General features: G+C 34.3%; 2 protein-coding genes and 1 long non-coding RNA gene across 3 annotated transcripts; 2 read left to right on the top strand and 1 right to left on the bottom strand.

Moving 5' to 3' along the window:
* Positions 1-616: 616 nt before the first annotated feature.
* On the top strand, positions 617-1,993 carry LOC108469968 (histone H1-like). Its single transcript, XM_017771110.2, has 2 exons — positions 617-973; positions 1,078-1,993. Exons 1-2 carry the CDS (start codon positions 791-793, stop codon positions 1,735-1,737), a joined length of 843 nt encoding a protein of 280 aa, XP_017626599.1. The 5' UTR covers positions 617-790; the 3' UTR covers positions 1,738-1,993.
* Positions 1,994-3,452: 1,459 nt separating this feature from the next.
* On the top strand, positions 3,453-9,701 carry LOC128279480 (uncharacterized). Its single transcript, XR_008269666.1, has 6 exons — positions 3,453-3,936; positions 4,868-4,928; positions 5,707-5,826; positions 7,315-8,098; positions 8,199-8,408; positions 9,193-9,701. It is a non-coding gene; the product is annotated as an uncharacterized LOC128279480 (long non-coding RNA).
* Positions 5,322-9,838, bottom strand: LOC108468844 (calmodulin calcium-dependent NAD kinase-like). The gene is made up of 9 exons (XM_017769704.2): positions 9,610-9,838; positions 9,352-9,505; positions 9,012-9,235; positions 8,747-8,808; positions 8,277-8,498; positions 7,932-8,058; positions 6,773-7,092; positions 6,522-6,666; positions 5,322-5,855 (listed from the first exon to the last, which is right to left on the bottom strand). Exons 1-9 carry the CDS (start codon positions 9,697-9,699, stop codon positions 5,604-5,606), a joined length of 1,596 nt encoding a protein of 531 aa, XP_017625193.1. The 5' UTR covers positions 9,700-9,838; the 3' UTR covers positions 5,322-5,603.
* Positions 9,839-22,029: the final 12,191 nt, after the last annotated feature.

The raw sequence follows: 22,029 nt of genomic DNA on the forward strand, positions 1-22,029 counted from the left end.
ATTAAATATGGTTCCAATTTTTGATTTGCCATGAATTGAATGATATGTGTATTGTCACACATGCCAAAAGGACATGTTCAACTTCAACAACATTTGAAGTGAAAAATTTCCATCCAATTCTTAACCAAATTTCATGATTCTTGAAGCATTAGTTTCCTTTGTTAATCTATTATCAAATAAGATGCAAAAATTTTGGATTCATAACAAGCATTTTCTTAAATTCCTCCTAAACCACAATAACATCATGGTAAACCATGGTTTTGACCAATGTAGCTTCAAAATCAAATATCTTACAAATGAATTGTCCAAAAAATATGTAAAAATATTCATTAGAAAGCTTATATAATAAACTTAACAATGGAAAAAATTTCAAAAAAAATTATAAGCTATAACTTAAGTCATGGTCAAACCAATCGAGACCAAAAGCACACCTAAAATGCTCAAAACATCAATTCTTCCTCATTCCTCCCCACCCATTCCCTTGCGCCCCTTAATCTTCAACCGTAGATATCGCCTTATCTAACGATCCGTATTTAAACTTAAGACAGACAGGGATCCGCGTGATAGTTGTCTCCACCAATCAAAATTCATCTTATGGATACCGTCTTTCTCACATTTGACTATTTAAATCCCTTCATTCCCGTCACCTTCCTCCCACAACGAAATTACCAGTACATCTTCGCTTTGAGATTAGATCCAAAATTCCCCTTTCATCTTATTTCCGATTCCCCAATTTTTCCTGAAACCCTAATCCTAATCCCGGATTCCTCTCGTCTACATCGTCTAGCAAATGGCAACCGAGGAGCCGGCAGTCGTGGCAGACCCCGCACCGGAGACGGAGGAGGACAAGACTGCTGAGACCAAAGCTACTTCAAAATCTGGCAGAGCAAAGAAAACCAAAGAACCCAAAACCAAGAAAGCTGCAGCTCCTCGGAAACCACGGGCTGCTCCTACTCATCCACCTTACGAAGAGGTACTTCATGATTCACAAAATATACTGTTATTTGTTTTTTATTTTTTGTTTTTTTTGCTATTCTGGGTCTGATCGCGTATTGATACTCGATTGGTTTGTTACAGATGATCAAAGATGCGATCGTTACTTTGAAAGAGAGGACAGGTTCAAGTCAGTACGCCATTGCTAAGTTCATTGAAGAGAAACAGAAGAATCTTCCTGGGAATTTCAAGAAGCTTCTTCTTGTCCATTTGAAGAAGCTTGTGGCTGCTGGGAAGTTGGTTAAAGTTAAGGCTTCGTATAAACTTCCATCGGCTAGATCTTCGAAGACGGCTACTGCTGCTTCTGCTCCTGCAAAAAAGAAAACGGCTACTACTAAGTCGAAGTCTAAGCCTGCCTCAAAGCCTAAGGAAGGGAAGAGTACAAAAGCTACTCCTAAAGCGAAGGCCAAGACAAAAACTACTTCGAAGGCCAAGAGTAAGCCGGCGGCTAAGCCAAAGGCTACTTCTAAGGCGAAGGCTGCTCCAGCCAAGACTAAGGCAGTGGCTTCTGTGAAGCCGAAGACTACTGCAGCTACAAAGCCAAAAGCTGCAGCCAAGCCTAAGGACAAGCCGGTTAAGGCTTCGAGGACTTCAACTAGGACGTCCCCCGGAAAGAGAGCTGCTGCTCCCAAGCCTGCTGCGAAGAAGGCTCCTGCGGCTAAAAAAGCTCCGGCGAAGAGTGTAAAGCCGAAAAGTGTCAAGTCACCGGCGAAGAAAGCCACGTCGAGGAGGGGAAAGAAATGAGAGAAGAGAGGGTGGTCAACGTAGGGGTAGTTTTGTAAATTCGAGTGAAGTTTAGTTGGTGTATTTGGGTCCGTACCCAGGAAAATATGACATCGGATCTTATCTGTTCTTGAACTTTTCTTCGAGGGGTTGTTTTTTTTGTTGTTGTTGATTGACGCTAAATTTTTATATTCCTTAGTTTAAAAGCAGATTTTAGATGTAATTTTTCAGTTGAATGGATTATGAGATGAAATCAGAGCTCCCTGATATTTTATCATGTTATCTGAGTTCTATTGTTCTGCTCGTTCTTTATGCATTGCCCACCAGGGAATAGATTGCAAACTAAGAAGCCCAGGGTTTGTATTTATAGGGTTGCTTGGTGGAATAGATTCAAAGAAACGGTGGCCTGTTAGAAAGAGGTTGCGCGGAATGCTCTGAAGAATTTAGCTTCTGTGCAGCTACTGCTTCAAAACTGGAGCCAAGGTTAAGGTTTTTTACGGATTTGTTGATCCTAAAATTTTGAAATGCGTATAATTAAGTGGAACAATGATGTAACTGGCACGGCTGATCAAATTCATCATGCGTGGTTTAAGTTGTGACTATCAAGTTTGCCTAGTTTTTAAGCAATTATAAAGCTGCATTTATTTGGAATATGAGTTGCTGCATTTTTATTTCGATTTTGGTTTCTAACCTAAAAGCTTCACCTAATTATTGGATTGTGTTGAGTGGAGTTGTGGTCGAGCCTTGATGCTTATAAACGTGGTTATTTAACATGCTTCATTGCTTGCTTTTCTTTTAGGTTTTTCATGGAGTGAAAAATTAGTTAATATAGTCGGGGGCAAAATGAATGAATGGAGGAGTAATTAGGCAACTTTCCTCTTTGTTATTATCTCTTGATTGCTTTCCTTTATAGTGATGATTCTTAATTTTCTTTTTATTTTGTCAATGATTCTCTTATTCTCTGCTGTACAAAATTTGAGTATGGCAAGGCTTCAATTAGTTATTCCAGCCCTCCTGGTATCACGAACCCTAAGCCATACCACTAAACCTTTCTCCATAACCGATAATTCAATCTCCATCCCACTTGTGAAGCCTCTTCAAAGGCCCCAGTTGGTCCCAAGCTGTGCAAGCAGAGCTTACTGTCCTGAGAAACAGGGAACATGGTTGTTGGTCACGAAAGAAGTTAAGAATGTGGTTGGATGGAAATGGTGATTTCAGTCCCGATGGCACCATTAATTACAAGGCTTAACTTGTGAATTGTTTTAGCTAACGACCTAAGATTGACTATGGAGATACTTTTCACCTATTATCATAAGTATATTATAACCTGGATATTACTTTCTCTTGTAGTTATTAGCAATTAGCCACTTCAACAAATTTTCACAATATATTCCTTAATGGATCCTTTAGAGGAAGAGGTCTTCATGAGCCAGCCACCAAGGTTTGTTGACATGTTTGTCACCTGCATAAGGCTATCTATGGTCTTAAGCCAGCACAATCTGATAATTCTCCTTTTATTTCAAGATACTCAGGCGCACTCATTTACCTCTTGGTTTATGTTGATGGTTTCATTATCAGCAGTCCTAATTTGAATACTATTAATAAGTTTCTTGAGGCTATATTAATTATAGGTTTTTGTTGAGGGCTCTTGGTGATATAGATTACTTGGTATTGAAGCCTGCTTTATGCATGATGGCTTATTTTTGTTTTAACATCACTACATTTTGGATGTTCCTGATCGAGCAAAAGTTATTTCATGCCAATGCAATAAATATCTCTCTTAAATTCTCACTGAGTCAAGAAGAAGATTCCTCACTCTTGAAACAAAATGAGTATCTTGTCATACTGGGATTCCTTCAATTCCTTAAGTTTACAAAATCTGATCTAGCCTTTGCTGTAAATAAGTTAGCTTAGTTTTCAAGCAAGCAGACTGAACAAGACTTGACAGTCCTCAAGCATGTGTTGAGGTATCTTCAAGGCACTACTGATCATGGTCTCTTCATCTATCGAGATTCTCCTCTAATGGGCTTTCCTTGATGCAAATTGGGGCTGAAACAAGGATGATCAGAGCTCCACTGGTGGTTTCATTGTGTTTGTTGGCCAAAATCCTATCTCTTGGGCATCCCACAAGCAGTAGGGCATTGCGGTCATCAACAAAAGCAGAATATTGTGCCATCTTGAATGCCAATGCCTAACTCTGTTGGGTCATAAATTTATTTCGTGAGTTGTCTATTCATTGCCTAATCCTCTCCCACTTTACTGTGATAATCTCGATGCTACATCTGTTTGTCAATCTTGTGTTTCACTCTCCATGAAACACATTGAAATTAATTATCATATTGCTTAGTCCAAGATTCACGAGGAAGATCTTTTTGTTGCTCACAGTTTTGTTAGTGTTCAACTTGCTGATGCCTTCACAAAATCCTTACCATGACCTGCTTTTGAGATGGATTGTTTCAGGATTGGTGTCTCCTTCCGTCACCTTCTTGAGGGGTGTAATAAAGAAACTTGCCTCCTTGGTGCTACATCTTGATTGATTTCGTTTGAAAATTTCTTTATTTTCTTTTTATTTTTTACAATGATTCCATTTTACCTTTCTCGTTCTTTGCTGTACAAAACTCATACAAATTCTAAACATCAGTGATATTGACAAGGCTTTCATTATCTTTCCAGCCCTTTTATGGAGTAGATGTGTGTAGATACTTTGTTTTGGCTATTAATATCTTATCTTTTTTCGGAGATAATTAAGATTATGTTTTAAGAACTTAAACTTCCAAAGATAGTAACAAAGTTTAACTCGAAACAAGTAGCGGAGTTGCTTCTATTAATATCTTTTCTGGAAGAACAACTCTTGTTTAGAATAGTTACTGTTTAGAACAATTATTGTTTGAGAATCTAAATTTGAAACAACTATGTTCAGAACAAGGCTTCATTTAGAACAGTTGTCATCCAAGGTAGCTATCATCTTAGAATGGCTTCTCTTGATAATAGCTAATGTCCATAACTTTTGTTTAGAATAATTGCATTTCAAGAACTATGTTTAGAACAATTGTTGTTTCAAGAACAGCTCTACAATATGGTATTTTATAGAACAGTTCCAAAAGGGAAAAAATTGCTGTGGTTTCATTATTACAATGGTTTGTATTTGCAGAATCACTCTACGGAAAATGGGGATTCTTTTGAATGTGAAATGCTTCACTTTTAACTTCCAGGTATCATAAATTGTGATCCTAGTTACATATTTCATTCACAATCTGGATTACCATTATTTTCTTCATGTTAATGGGTGGATCATCAATTGATAACCATTTGCTAAACAATTCATTTTTTATTTGAACGTTGAAAAGGTTCTTAGTTGTAATTAAGGAAAATAATGGGATGTCCAGGTTCGTTGATAGTGGTCTGCATTATCTCATGCTGCAGATCCTTTTGGTTATTATCATATTTATTATGCTTTTTTATTGCTTGAAAGCTAGCATCCATACTCATCTTTTGTTGTAGATGTGCATGTTTGTGTGGATGCATGTCTTTAAATTTGATGGTAATTGCAACCACGCACAGTCTGCGTTAATTGAATTGTGAAGTAGGAATTTATCTCACTTAAGTTGCTGCTGTAATTTCTCTTTCTTTTACTTTTAAATTCCTCTTTGGAGTTCCAATGCTCAGCCCCACACCTACCGATACTAGTAGATTATTTGAAACAATTAATGGGAATATTCTGTTTTCCAGTTCCAGAGTCTGAACTGAGCTAAGCTAGTAACAAAAAATTTACACATATTCTTCATGATTTAATACAACCTTAGTAGACATTCTTGGTCATAACTATAGAAAAAGGTTTGAGATACCTCCTTCAGCATGTAAATTTTTTGGTGAATATTCATAAGCTTTTAACTCTTTTTGTGCTGCGTCATTCTTTCCACTTTCTGGATGGTAAACTTCAGCTCCTTTTGAATATTTAGTCTAGAAGGTGATAGTACAATGTCTTTCCAGATTGAACCAGCTTCACACGCCGGGTTGGGGTGCTTGTAAAGTTCATATATGGACTCAGCTTCTTCATTCAGCCTGCCCACTTTCTTTAAACAGTCAATTTCATCTGGATCAACTAGCAAGGTTCTCTCTCTTTCTTTCCATCCTATCAACTTTACAAAAATTTTCATGTTAATGCTACATAATTGGTTGCATGGAGTAATTTTGCTAGCAATGAAGTTCCTTCACAATTTATTTGTTTATCCCTGCATGCTGCAGCCTGCAGTTATCTGTAACAGACAAGGCTATTTTCTCTTCCTCCTAGATTTCAGTTTTAGGATTATAATGGAGTAAACTGGGCTGCTGGAATTTTTCTCCGCTTAGGTTTGGTTTAATCTCAACTTAGTTGTCTTGGACTTGTGAGGGTTCAAAACCACTCTCTCACCAATTCTACAACCAGACACTTGAATGAGTTCAGTCCTGAACAAGAAAATGCAAGTTTGCATGCCTAGAAAGGAGTTCTATTTGTAGATTGCTACTTTACAACAGTGTCAGCTGTTTTTCATACTACTATGGTTTTTTTCCAATAAAATTAGACTAGTGGTAAGCCTGCTTATGATCTTCCTGAAAGATTGAGCAGGGTTCATGGCTTTAAGAGAAAGCCAGTTCTCCTCATCTAATTTTGTACCAGAGACAAAAGCCTCCTGTATTGAAATGTCAAACAATTTACAAATAGCATTTCTTGCATGATAAAATTCTTTGGTGAACTAGGTGTTCCTTTCAGTTTTATGTCACCTGTTAAGTAAATAAAGATTGAAAATGTCGGATAGTTAATTCACCTTAGGTGGACCTTCCAAAGCATTGGTGGAATACAGCCTAGCACTGTCAACCAGTTGGCAATATGTTGGAAACGCATTTGCAAATCTCTTGTGGGATTTCAATTGTGACTGCACCCTTACAGCGCGTCTACACATTATAGCTCTCCTGTAAATATTGAATTTCTTGATAAAATCAATATCTCAGCTAAAGGGGAAGAGACTTCGTACTAAAACTAAGACAACTGTCTCTAATGTTTTCCATGGTGCAGTACCTTATGCCTCTAATGACCGCTAAATAGGCTTCACAAACAACCCCAACCAGCTCTATTCTGTATGGCTTCCTCCTTTTCCCTCCTTCTTGCAATTGATCTTCTTCAATTTGCTCCCAGTAGTTCTCAATTACAGTCCCATCAGGTTTTCGCTTGTAACCAACACCCATACGATATCGCCGGCGATGGACACATCTGGCCATAGTTATTGTTTGCACAACAAATGGTATCCAGGAGAGTGTTCCATCCATGATCACGTCCCGCCCCTCATTGAGTGCTGTCACTAGGAGGGATGATGCAGCATCTGTAGATGATTGGTGCACCTGTTTGGGACAGTTGTTAAAACCAATGAGAAGCATTAATATGGTTACCATGTTATTGATTTACCTATGAAGTATATTTTTGTTGATTTGTGCATTTAACATTGAGTTTTTTGTTTGAGAACTATGAGTCTATGTTGACTTGGTGGAGAACAGAAAAATGAAATATTTATTACTGTTGAATGTAAAGATACACTTATTCATGTGGGAAGGAAACTTTTGTAGGGCCACATGTGGCAGTGACAAGATATTACAGGACATGGATTACTGGGATGTTGTTAATTGGTTAAAGGTTGATGGAAGAAAGTCCAACCTCAGAGTAGCTCAGAAAATGATTACAGAGGCTCTTGCATTATGGAAAGGCTGGAAAAATATTTGAATTGGTTGCCGTTGGTATGCATTTTCTAAATGTAGATGTTTGACATTTTCAGTTAATAATGCAACTCAATCATTTTCCTTCAGGTTGCATGGATTTTATGTTTTAGTTTTTGAGTCTAGTTAATTACTAAAACATATACACATAAAAAAGAAAGGCAACCTAGTGTTACTTCTAGAAATAAAGGAAGTTTAATCCATGAGCTGTTTGATCTCAACATTTTGGCCAAAAGTGCAACCAGCTTGGATGATAGAGATGCCAATCATAGGATCGAAGTGGAGTGAATGAGATGGGGAAATGCATTGAAACTCTTTGTTTCAATAGATTATAACCTGTACATGCTGGGAGAAAACTTTGTTTACTGCTAGCTACTGTATTAAGCCATTAAGCCTATGCAATTGAAATCATTCAGTTTGCTAAAGAAACTATCAGTGAAAGTTGATGAGGCTGAGAAAGTGACTCTTACCAGTTCTGCTGTATGAACCATGTCTGCATGACCTTTGGAGCTGAGGGCTCTGTATATGACATCTGATTCTTTGAATGCATCTGCCTCGATCACTACTGCATTTCCTGCTGCGCCAGCCCAGAATGTTCTGTTCATATTTTAAGCAAAACACTCAACATTAGTTCCTTGTAAGTACTCATATTTACTACTAATTTCAAAAGCAAACTTTATGGAAGGTCTACTTGACTAAAATAGTCATCCATACAAATGGTTTCTTTACTTCTACAGGAACAAAAGGAGACTAATTGTCTGCTACGTTATGATCGAGTTACTCGGTGATAAGTGTCGGATATAGGACGAGCTTACTCTTTGAGGATGTCCTTAAGGACGGTACTCTTCCCAGCTCCCATCCCACCTCCCATGAGTAGCAGCACTGGGCTTCTATCACTGTGAGCCACTGGAGCCATCACCTCTGTACATCGGGAATCATCAGTTGAGGTGAGTCCCATTGCTTTCATTTCTTCCACCAACGTATTGAAAACCCTAGCCACCTTCAGACTTTTTGTCACCCTCTCAAATCTTTGTTCCCTATATTAGAAAACCGAAGTTCTTTTTGTAGAAATCAGTATTACTTGTCAGCAGTGACGACGATGGTGAGAGACTATAGCTACGCTAGTTTTAAGGTTTTAAAATCCAAGTTTCTTGCCGTAAATAGATATAATCTAAAGTTGATATATTAATTCGAAAATCTTCAGATCTACCTTATTTCAATAATTTTTTTTAGTTATTATTATGATCTGACAATAACAATAATCAAAGAATAGACTATGCCCAACCTAGTTGCTGCCATGACAATCTGCTTGAGCTTTCTCTTGGGTTCAGCATCAGAACTTAATACCTGAAACAATATGATAAAAAACAAGTCATTTACTATATGTTATTTGAACTTGGATGTGTCGGATTTGAACATGTATCTATCATAGTTTTTGTAGTTTTCTCGGATGTGTCGGATTTGAACATGTATCTATCATAGGTTTTGTAGTTTTCTTATATATTTGAAGCAATATAGTACCAACATAGTATATACATGTTGATGCTGACCTGACTAATCATAAGATCTGCATGACTCCAATGAAATGCAAAATAACTAAGAATGCATCTCTCAAACTCTTCCACGAGCTTAACAAACAGTGAATCCACATCTGGTTCATTAGAGAAATATGTATATATATCCTCTTCGCAACCATCGCATTTCCTGATGTATTCTGTTGCTAACTTGCAGAGCAAAGGGCAATGTCTTCTATCTTTAAATCCCATCTGCCTAGCTGAAACAGGGAAGAAACAAGACAACAGACAAAGAGGGCTTCAAAGCTTCACGTTGATGGATAACGAAGCCAATACAAGACCATGTGACAAATCTTATATGAGTTAATTATTTTACCTACGTAATGAGGGAAGCTTTCGAGATTTTCAATGCGACCATGGCCTGTGTCCCTTGCTCTTAAGCGTGGAATGATCTTTTGATCCCTTCGCTTCTTTACATGATACCGCACTGCTGCTGCAACAATTATCCCGATCGATGAGGCTACCAGGATCTGTGTGAAAGTGGGTTTAGTGTTACGATCTGAACAATTTACATACGCAAATCGGGTTGAATATGTTTGTCTTTTGTGTAATGAAATTAAGCTTGTCACTTTACCTCTCTACATGTCTTTAAATTCCAGAAACTAGAACTGTGTTCTTGGTCTGAATCTGATGATAATCCAAATACGGGAAACAAATTTGCCATTACTCTTGGCTTTGAAGCTACGCATGTTAATCTTTATATCTGTTTGGAGGATAGATGGTTTCATTGATCTTCATTGAGATCAAGATCCAGTACTGACACATGTATTAACCTTATTTCTTTCTTTGCCTAAACGCATGGCAACATACATTAATTTCCCATTTTGTTTTTTTAATAGTACATTTAAAAAAAATATATTTTTCAAAAATATTTTCCTACATGGATTTACAATAATTATTATAATTGAAAGTCGTATTTATTCTTATCACATGAAATTACTTCGCTTAAACTAGTTTTCCGATTAAAGAGGAGAATGAAGAGAAGTGTCAATTTATAACTTTAAATATTGCCTCGCCCAAACGGATTACTTCATTAGACAACATATGATTGTCATACTTATCGAGTCTTAAGTGGAATAATCACCTCAACTAAAGTAACTTTCTTGCCGAATGGCATAAAATCACCACATTCTAAAGTCTAAGCTGCTTTTTTTAATTGAGATTGATCTCATGAATGCATAACATGTGAATTAGTGCCTTTACATCAGTTTTATGCATAACATGTGAATAGGTACCAAGTTATATCGATCCCACTTGAGGATCTCTCAATTGGACAAGTCTCTCAATTGTTTTCAAGTGCATGTCTTAGAGGACTGAGTGTTGCATCAATTCTAGTGAACTTTCCCTTTTAGTTCTATGGTTTTAAATGCTGAATTTTGAGGTTTCGAATTATATTTGAAGTTTCATGGAAAAAGCAAAAATCGAATTAAAAGAAGCTTAGAGATGGATTTTTAGCATAATTTTGCAATTTGAGGAGAATGAAGATTTCATCTTATCAAATTTAAAATCAGAAGAAGTTTAAGATAAGGCATGAGCATGAGCATGAGCACACCTAAATGCATAATTTTTTAAATAAATTAAAATAGTTAAACTTGAGATTTAGATGTATTTATTTCTTTAGAATCTTCTCTAACCTTTTTTAGTTATTTTTATATTTATAAAAAGGGAGTTAAACATTATTGTTAGAATTGAATGATCCAATTCTTGTTGAAATAAAACATAGTGGTAAAATAAAATAAAAGTAAAATCTATATAGAACTACACTTCTTTTATTTTATTTTAGAATAAAGTTTTTCATCCTTATTATACTTCATCTATTTGATATTAATTAGAATAAGGTGTTTCAACCTTACTACACTTTTTCTATTAGGATATGATTTTTCAAGCCTATAAATAGACATAGTCTACTCCTCTTGTAATCAGTCAAATTCGACATAGTGAATTATCTTATTCTCTGTCCGTGGTTTTTTTCCGAAAGGGTTTCCATGTAAAAATCTGTATATTCTTTATTTTTCTTTCTCTTTTCTTTGCGATACATTATCATTACCGACATTCTATTTTTCACAAATTGGTATTCGAACTTCCAAGTTGTTCATCTCAATCACGGTAATGGCATCTTTGAAATATGAAATTTCTTTGTTGGATCGCAACACTAGATTTGCATTGTGACAGATAAAGATGCAGACAGTTCTTCCGTAGATGGACTTAGAGGATGCCCTACTAGAGATAGATAAGATGCCTTCGACATTGACAAAGGAAGATATGAGGCGTAAAGACCGAAAGGCGTTAATACAGTTACATCTACATTTGTCTAATGAAATTTTACAGGATGTGATGAAGGAGAAGACTGCCGTTGCATTATGGAAGAGGCTGGAAAAAATATGTATGTCAAAAAATCTAACTAGCAAGCTGCATATGAAGTAGTGTCTTTATGCTTACCGTTTGGAGGAAGGTGCGTTTGTGCACTAACAATTAACAATGTTTAAAGAAATTCTCTTAAACTTGGAGGTCATGGAGGTTGAGTATGATAAGAAAGATATAGGTTTTATTCTACTTTGTTCATTGCCCCCTTCTTATTTAACCTTTAGAGACACGATTTTATATAGCCGCGAGTCTCTCACAGTTGATGAGGTTTATGATTCTTTAACCTCGTATGATAAGATGAAACATCTTGTGGTTAAACTTGACTCTCAAGGAGGGGGTCTCATTGTTCATGAGAGATAAGATCGGAATGCTAATGATGACCGTGGCAGGACACAGGAATAGAATCCACATGGAAAATCTAAGGGAAGATCAAAGTCTTCAAACAGAGGTAAAATTTGTAACTTCTGTAAGAAGAATGGACACATTAAATCTGAGTGCTATAAAAAGAATGGACACATTAAATCTGAGTGCTATAAGCTGCAGAACAAGATCAAAAGGGAGGCTGCAAATAAAAAGTGAAAACAACCAAAAAAAATTTGGTGAAGCTAATGTTGTAGAAGACTACAGCGATGGTGAACTCCTAGTCACTTCTGCCAACAATTTTAAAGTGAGCGAAGAGTGGATCCTTGATTCAGGTTGCACCTTCCAAATGAGTCCCAATCAGGATTGGTTTATAACTTACAAAATAGTGTCTGAAGGTGTTATTTTGATGGGAAATAATGCTTCGTGTAAAATCACATGTGTTGGAACAATTAAAGTTAAGATGTTTGATGAAGTTGTCAGAACACTTAGTGACGTGAGACATGTTCCAGAATTGAAGAGATATTTGATTTCGTTGAGTACTCTTGATTTAAAAGGGTATAAATACACAGTTGAAAGTAGGGTTTTGAAAATTTCCAAAGGTTCCACTATTGTGATGAAATGGTTGAGAAAGACTGCCAAGTTATATGTTTTGCAGGGTTCTACTGTTACTAGTGATACAGTTGTTACTTTCTCTTCCTTGTCAGATGATGATATTACTAGACTTTGGCATATGTGTCTAGGGCATATGAGTGAGAATGACATGACATAGTTGAGTAAAAGATGACTTCTTGATGGGCAAGTAATTTGCAAACTGAAGTATTATGAGTATTGCGTTTTTGGAAAGCAAAAGAGAGTTTGATTCACTAGAGGAATCTATAACACAAAGGGAATGTTCAAGTATATTCATTCTAATTTGTGGGGGCCATCCAGAGTGCCTTCGAGAGGTGGAGCTAATTATATGCTAACACTTATTGATGATTTTTCCAGAAAAGTTTGGGCATTTTTCCTGAAGCAGAAAAGAAATGTGTTTTTTGCATTAAGTCTTGGAAAACTATGATTGAGAAGCAAATGGGAAAACAAATAAAACACCTCCACACAGATAATGACTTAGAGTTCTATTCTGATAAGTTTAATGAACTGTGCAAGTCAGAAGGGATCGTGAGAAACTTGACAGTTTGTCAAACTTCACAACAAAATGGCATTACAGAACGAATGAACAGAGTGATCATGAAGAAGGTTCGATTTATGTTGTCGAATGCCAACTTACTAAAGTCGTTTTGGGCCGAAGCAACCTCTACTACATGTTTCTTGATCAACTGATCTCCATCCGTTGCCATTGAGAAAAAGATTCCACAAGAGGTATGGTCTGGTAATCTTGCTGATTATTCTTATTTAAATATCTTTAGGTTTCTTGTGTATGCTCATATTGATAATGAAAAATTGGAACTGAGATCCATTAAATGTGTTTTTCTTGGTTTTAAAACTGGTGTAAAAGGGTACAAGTTATGGTGTCCTGAAAATAGAAATGTTGTGATTAATAGAGATGTTTTTGATGAAACTGCAATGCTACCTAAATTATCTCCTAAAAACTCTTCTAATAAAGAACAAAAAAAGTAGGTGGAGTATCAGATTAATCCAGAATCTACAATAAAGTCGACTCTTCAAGCCAATACAGAAATTTAGAATAGAGCTGCTTCTTCACCATAATACTCTATCGCCAAAAACAGAACTAGAAGGGAGATTAAACCTCCAAAGAAGTATGTCGAGGTTGATTAGTTGCTTATGATTTAAATATAACTGAAGATATAGATGCAAACCAAGAGCTATCTAATTATTCTAAGGTGGTTAGCTGTGAAGACTAAAAAAAGTGGATGTTTGCTATGTAAAATGAGATGGATCACTCCACAAAAATAGAACATGGGATCTTGTGAAACTTCCTAAAGGAAAAAAGGCTGTTCATTGTAAATGAGTGTTTAAAAAGAAAGAAGAGACTCTAGGAGTTAAAGAACCCATATATAAAGCAAGGTTTGTTGCAAAGGGTTACAGTCAAATTCCAGGAGTGGACTTAATAGATGTGTTCTCTCCAGTTGTGAAGCATAGTTTGAATCGAGTTTTTCTTGGTATTGTGGCCATGCATGATTTGGAGTTTGAGTAGTTAGATGTAAAAACTGCATTTTTGCATGGAAAACTTGAGGAGGATATTTACATGCAACAACCAAAGGGTTTTATAATCTCAGAAAAAGAGGACTATGTCTGCTTGCTGAAAAAGTCCCTTTATGGTTTGAAATAGTCACCAAGACAGTGGTACAAAAGGTTTGATTCCTTTATGACTTCTCATGACTTCAAAAGAAGTAGCTTTGACAGTTGTGTTTACTTTAAGAAAAATAGTGATGGTTCTTTTGTGTATCTACTCCTCTATATTGATGACATGTTGATAGCAGTGAAAGATAAATGAGAGATAAAAAAGGTCAAAGCCTAGCTTGGTATGGAGATTCTCAAAGATAGAAAAATAAGAAAATTGTACTTAAGTCAGAAGGGGTACATTGAGAAAGTTCTTTGCAGGTTCAATATGCAGAGTGCTAAGCCTGTTAGTACTCTTTTAGCAGCCCATTTTAGACTTTCATCGACTTTGTCTCCACAATCAGATGGTGATATTGAGTACATGTCACATGTTCCATATTCTAGTGCAGTGGGATCTCTCATGTATGCTATGGTTTGTTCACATCCAAATTTATTATATGCAGTTAGTGCAGTTAGCAAATACATGGTGAATCCTGGTAAAGAATATTAGAAAGTAGTTTAGTGGATTTTAAGATACTTACGATGTACTACTAATTTTTTCTTACAATTTGGAGAACTAGAGATGGAGTCATTGGGTATGTTGATGCTGATTTTTCTAGAGACCTTGATAGAAGAAGATCTCTTATAGGTTATATCTTTACAATCGGAGGTTGTGCAATCAATTGGAAAACCACTTTGCAAACTACAGTCACTTTGTCTACCACTAAAGCTAAGTATATGGCGATTACTGAGACTTATAAAGAAGTCATTTGGTTGAAGGGACTCTTTAGTGAACTTAATAAAGACCTTCAAATCAGTATAGTATTTTATGACAGTCAAAGTGCCATTTTCCTTACAAAAGATCAAATGTTTCATGAGAGAACAAAGCATATTGATGTTCGGTATCATTTTGTTTGTGATATTATTACCCGTGGTGATATGTTGTGAGCAAAATTAGTACTCATGAAAATCCTGCAGATATGATGACTAAGTCACTTCCCATAACTAAGTTTGAGCATTGCTTAGACTTGGTTAGCGTTCATTGTTGAAGTTAAACCCTTAAGGGGTTTTTATGGAAGAGGTGGAGAACTTGTTCATTGAGAGTTTGCGATGAAGAACTTGTTTGTTGAAAAATTCGTGTCAAAATGGAGATTTTTAAAATTGAGTGACCCGAATCCTTGTTAAAATAAAACACAGTGGTAAAATAAAATAAAAGTAAAATCCATATAAAACTACATTTCTTTTATTTTATTTTAGAATAAGGTTTTTTAACCTTATTACACTTCATCTATGTGATATTGATTAGAATAATGTGTTTCAACCTTACTACACTCCTTCTATAAGAATATGGTTTTTTCAAGCCTATAAACAAATATAGTCTACTCCTCTTGTAATCATTCAAATTCGATATAGTGAATTATCTTCTGCTCTGCCCGTGGTTTTTCTCGGAAAGGGTTTCCATGTAAAAATCTATGTGTTCTTTATTTTTCTTTCTCTTTTCTTTGTTATACATTGTCATTACCGACATTCTATTTTTCACAATTACAATCAGTCATCTGTATACCCACTATAATAAAAATTCGTTCTAACAATCAAGTTTTTAGTACAATTGATTTTTATATTTTATTTTAATCCTATATAATAGCTTTTCACTTATAATAGCAATAATTATAGTTCAAGTACATTATTTATTAAATTAGTTTTTTTATAATAACATATTGTCTAAAATTTTAAGTAGAATTATAATTATTTCATATAAGTAAGTCTCATCAATTATAATTTATTAAATAAAATATTATCTTAATTAAAATATTATTTTATAAAATGTTTAAATTTTACATGAAAAATCTATTAATCATATTTTATTAAATGAAAATAATCTTTTATAAGTGAAATCAAGTATATCAATTTAATAAACTAATAATTTCCTAATTAAATATTCTACTATGAATTTCAAACATCATAAACTTATAAAATAAATTTATTAATTCATTATAAATTAATTGATTTAATTTGATAACTCATACTAGTTAATTGAACTTGCTAGATTTATGGAATTTATAATTAATCATGTGAAAAATGTAAAAAGAAAGTGCATAAAAGTAATAATGCATACACCGCTATAGGACTTTTAATTTTGTTGATTTGATTCTCATTTTCTTTTTAAATATAATTCACACATTCTTTATTTGATTAAAATTCACAATATGAATTTTATTGTAGGTTTACAATAATTATTATTCTATAATAGCATGTTGTTATAGGTATATAATAGTCATTTCTCTATGATAGGTAGATCTAGGCGCATAAAAGGTGTTTGTAATAAATAGAGTTGATGATATTTATATTATATATTTTTATTCAAGTTTATTTGATTTATTTAGGATTTTAATATTTGTAAATAAAGATTTTTATACTTAGATAGATGATAAATTTTATTTAATTTATATTTTTTTACCTTTTATCAATATGTTTGTGAAATCTAATCTAATCTAATCTTATTGTAACATCCTGTTTTCGTTAAAATTGGAATAGTAATTTTGGGACCACAAATCCGATTTCGGAAGAAAAATTATTTTTATATTATTTTATGATCCATAGTATGATAGTAATGTCGTATAAAACTTTCGTAAAGAAATTTTACATGTTACTTGTTTAATTTGATAAGGGACCAAATTGCACAAAGTGCAAAAGTTAAGTTCTAATAGCTAAAGGGATTAAATAGCTATAGAACTTTAAAGTGGAGGTCCATATATGGTAAATAGACCATTTAAAAATGCTTAGTGGTTAAGGATGATGATTCATCCATGGAAAATAAAATAAAGAAAAGGATGAAATTGGAAAGTGAAAAAAAATAAAAGATGATAATTAATTAAATAATAAAAATATCATATTCCCAAATTATTTCCATGGAAACCCTAGCTAAGAGAAAGTAGCTCAAGAAGCTTATTTTTATCAATTAGGTATGTTTTCTTGTCCCGTTTTTAATGATTTTTATGTTTCTGAGATCGTAATAGCTTAATCTAGCTATCTCGGCGACTAATTTGTAAAGTCATCAAAGAAATAGGGCTTGTCCATGGATGAACATAGATGAATTATGAAGTTTTATGGTACAAAATAAAAGGTTGTTGATAGATAAACAACTTTTGTAAAAGGAATTTTGACGAAATTATGATTTAGGGACTAAATTGAAAAGATGTAAAATTCATGAAAAAATTATAAATTTTATGAAATACATGAGATGTAAATTTTACATGTAAAAATTGGCTAGGCTTGGAATAAGGATTAAATTGCATGAACTTCATTTTTCGAGCCGACGAAATCGTCATTAATTAAAAGTTTAGTGGAAAAATGGTAATTTTACCTAAGATGTGAATTAAATTGAAATGAACATAAATTAATGTTAAATTCATTCATATAGATTCGGATAGTCCAAATTTAGAGTTAGAACGAGGAAAAGAGAAAATGTCGGATTAGTAGATTTCATGTTCAAGAATATTTGTCGAGGTAAGTTTGTGTAACTAAATTATGTAGTTTATATGTTTAAATTAAGTGATGTATATGTGAATTATATTATTGTCATGTATATTAAATTTGATTGAGCATCCGATAATGCCCGGCAAATGTTAAGTCCCATTTGGTCAAATGAAAATCGATGGATGCAAGTTTCCCGTATTGCTTGTGGTTTTGCATATGTTGCGGACACACCATAGCTCTTATGAGCATTCTGTTATAAGACCTCTCGAGCTTCTTGTTACATGGTTCCTACGAACATTCTGATCGGTAGTGATCCTGCATGTATTGCGAACTACCACAGCTCTTTGTGAGTGTCCTGTTATATGATCGGTTGTGATCCTGCATATATTGCGGACACAAACACATCTCTTTATGAGCATCCTATTTTATGATCGGTTGTGATCCTGCATATGTTGCAGATACAAACGCAGCTCTTTGTGAGCGTCCTGATATGGCTAGCTTGAATTTCCCGATATATGGCTATTCAGAGCTCCTGATTAAAGGCTTTTCGTGAGGTTCCTGATTAAAAGTTCTTTGTGAACTTCCTGATTATGGCTCTTATGAGCTTCCTGTTGTATAGCCCAGATAAGCTTCCTAATAGGCTCTTTGTGAGCTTCCTAATTAATGGCCCTTTGTGAGATTCCTGTTACATGGCTTGTGAGAGGATTTCTTAATTATGTGCTTTAAAGAGCACTCCTGAATATGAATTGATGGATTTCTAATTTGTACACTTCGAGTGTACTACCTGTGTATCCATTGATGTTTTCAATGATTCAATGGGCAAAATACTGACATGAGAAAATATGAATATGAAATGAATTAATACACGTATCTGCCTGAAATACATGAAAATGATGATACATGATATATGAAAATACAAGATGATAATATATGAAAATGGAATTTGTTTGATGAATATGTTCATCCATGATTATAGATTTGTACACCTTGAGTGTATTATGCGTGTGACACTGACATTTCAAATGATTTAATGGGCAAAGTTCTGACATGAAATAATCTGAACGCGAGACGAATTATTATGAAAATGTACTTGAAATTCAAGGATATGATTTGTATATGTTATATGAATACATGATGTGGAAAGTATATGTACTTTAAAATCTAATTATTGTTGAGACCATACATGTTTCTTGATATTTATATGAAATATATGACTAACAAGGGTGATGAAGATATGTGTTAGGGCTCGTAATCAAGTTGATTGAATGTGCCTTGTATGTTTATATTGAATTTAAATGAGTGGTAAGTTAATTACCATGTTATACGAACTTACTAAGCATTTCATGCTTACTCTGTTTTATTTTCCCCTGTTCTATAGTAATTCGGAGGCTCGTTGGATTGGAAGCTTGGCAAAAATCACTCACACTATCCATTAGCTTAGTTCAGTATATATATCGTAAATCAATTATGGTTATAATGGCATGTATAGGTTAATTGGCCAATATAGGCGTATAAATGCTTTAAGTGTAACTAGCCATTAGAATGGCTTGTGATGGATATACTTGGTATGTGTTTGAAATGGTTGATTGATAGAAATTATATTGGCATATTGATGATTGAATTAAGTTAGCATATTTGATAAGATATGTATATATGTGAATTTGGTAATTTAAGCAAGTGTGTATACTTGATTATATAAGGTATTATATCATGTATAGGACTTGATTTTGAGTTGGGTTAAATGACCTATAATAGCTTGTGAATATGTTAAAGTGTTGGTGTAGAAGGATGACAAAATGAGGTGAGAAATATGGCTTGGAAAATAGCCTATTTTCATCCACATGGGCTAAGAGGCAGAGACACGGGCGTGTGTATCAGCCGTGTGTGACACACGGCCTAGCACATTGGCGTGTGACCTGGCCGTATGTCCCCTGCATCTTTAAAATTTCAAAAAGGATGCCCAGGTATTTACACACGGCCTAACATATGGGCGTGTAACTTGGCTGTGTGACCTATGTCAGAGAGTTACATGACCTGAGATACGGGTGCGTCCCTTGGCCGTGTGAACCACACGGCCTGACAACACGGGCGTGTGACCCCTAAAACTAGGAAAATTTTTGAGATTTTGTGAAAAATTTTCTGGGTACCCGGTTTAGTCTTAACTCGTTTCTATTGCATGTTTTGGACCTCGAGGGTTCATACAAGGGACTTTATGTTTGATTTCTGACATGAATACTGTATAAAATGAAATATTTGTTTACTTGATTTGTATATTCCGTAATACTTCGTAACCCTATTCCGGTGACAGATACGGGTTATGGGTGGTACACTTATGCTTTCTTTATCCTTTGATATTTACATATCTTCTATTTTGATTACAAATATCCAGATTTGTAGAATATAATATTTATATTTGATAGCTTAGGATATTTGTCTTGCTAGTTAGAGTTTTTAAATCGTAATTATTTAATTATTCTAATACTAATGACAAATAATATGATTGTTTTGAGATGTCGAAACATTATCGATGCAACAAAAAATAAAATTTAGTGACCACACTATAGATCCATGTGCGAGATGATAGATTGTAAATAGAAAAAAGGTTCGGAATATTTTCTTCTCTTTTTCTAAGTAAACAAATCCAAACCTCTAGTTGACCTAAATGAATGATTTCGTTCCTAGCAATATGTTCACAACACAAATATTGAACCACAATTGCAACTTCTAAGGTGATAGAATTTCAATTTTATTCAAAATTCGTTTTTGAATTCATAAGCATAAGGAAATTTTAAAACATGATATTCAAAATTCCTATAAAACCTTTTTTAACCAATTTATAAAATATTCGATTTAATAATTTCAGTAAAATAATAATTTATTCCAATTAAAATAAGTAAAACATGATTTTAATAGGTAAATTAGGAATTAAAAAGCTACGTCGATTTAGAAGTTTTTATAAAATAATGTCTTTATCTATTTATTTATCTTTGAATGTTGGACTATTAAAAGTGTTATTATCTAAAGTCGTTAATTGCTTGAACAATCAAAGTTGAATGGAAGTGCCTAACCATAGTGGCCACTATGGTTTGGCACCACAACATTTATGTAAACAAAATAACAAATAACACAAAAGTTTGTTTATGCAGTTTGGTTTCTCTACATCTATGGAGTTTATTTTAGTGATTAATTTCATTATCTTTAATTCAATATACAACAAGTGAATTAGATTCTATCACTCCCCAAGTATAGATATATCACTTTATACCATAAGACTAGAATATTCATCTCTAAATTCTCCCCTTAAGAAATTAGACAACAAACTCTAATGGTTTCCAATTCAATTGAACTCTCAAAAATAGTTCCACAATGAACAAAACAAAGTGCTCTCAATAAAGCTCTCTTTTAAACCTAGACAAGCCTCAAACCATATATAGGTTTCGACTTGCTAATATAGAAATTAAATGAATACAAAGCAACTCCCTTACAAATAGCAATTACATAATATACTAATAGAAGCAAAGTCTGATGAAGATTATGGTCTCTTAAAATCAGCAGCACAATCTCGATCAAATCTCTACATAATACGAGTTGGATTAATTCACTTGAATCCATTCCAATCTTCAATAGCCATAGATTACTTTCCATAGATGGACCATAGTGTCTTCAACATATCAAAACTATAACACCTCAAATTTCTATAGTTTCAGCTTTTGTGAAATAGTAGCATCGGAAAATAACTGAAATTTTTTTTGGCATGAATTTGCATAATATCTGTTTGTTATTGCGTTTAAATGTGTTGGGGGTGTGTTGGGGAAGTCCCAAGTTCAAGTCTCAACTTGGGCAAAATTTTGGTTTTTATTGAAATAAAGCTTGGCTTTTGATTAATAGGCTTATAAGAATTTTTTGGTAAAAACTTAACAGAATGGGCCTACTGGTCTAGTGGTTAAGTGGCAAGGGTTTATGTTAGAGGTCCTATGTTCGAATCTTGGCTTGGGCATTATTTTTGCCACTAAGGCCGTGATAGAATTGGAGGTGAACTAAAAAACTGTAGCGGTAGGGTTTATTAGATTTTATCTGAGTGGTTTCCCCAAAAGAACTCTCTCTGCCGTAATTCCCTACTATTTTCCTCCCTCCACATTTTTTTTTGTTTTGCCGAAATTTCCCCTACCTTCCTCCCATTCGTGTTGATTTCGTACTAACGGGCTTCTGCGATTCATTGATGTTCTCCTCATTCTAACGGGCTTCTACGATTCATTGACGCTCTTCTCATTGATAAGTTTTTCGTTTCACTCGACTTGAATATTGTTCAAGTTAAGTGTTTACTAAGAGGTTTCTGCTATTTGATAGGAGTGGAATAAGGGGCTGGAGAATAACCATTAACATTTTAAGGATTCGAGTTTACTACTTTCCATTCAAGGGTAAGTTGATCATTCGTTGAGTGGATATTTCGTTTGGGGTTAAATGAAAAGACTCGTTTATGAGTTTCTAATAGGTTGGATATACTGATTAT

The sequence above is a fragment of the Gossypium arboreum genome, chromosome 8 (genome assembly GCF_025698485.1).
Source record: "Gossypium arboreum isolate Shixiya-1 chromosome 8, ASM2569848v2, whole genome shotgun sequence".
In the NCBI taxonomy this organism is placed as follows: Eukaryota; Viridiplantae; Streptophyta; class Magnoliopsida; order Malvales; family Malvaceae; genus Gossypium; species Gossypium arboreum.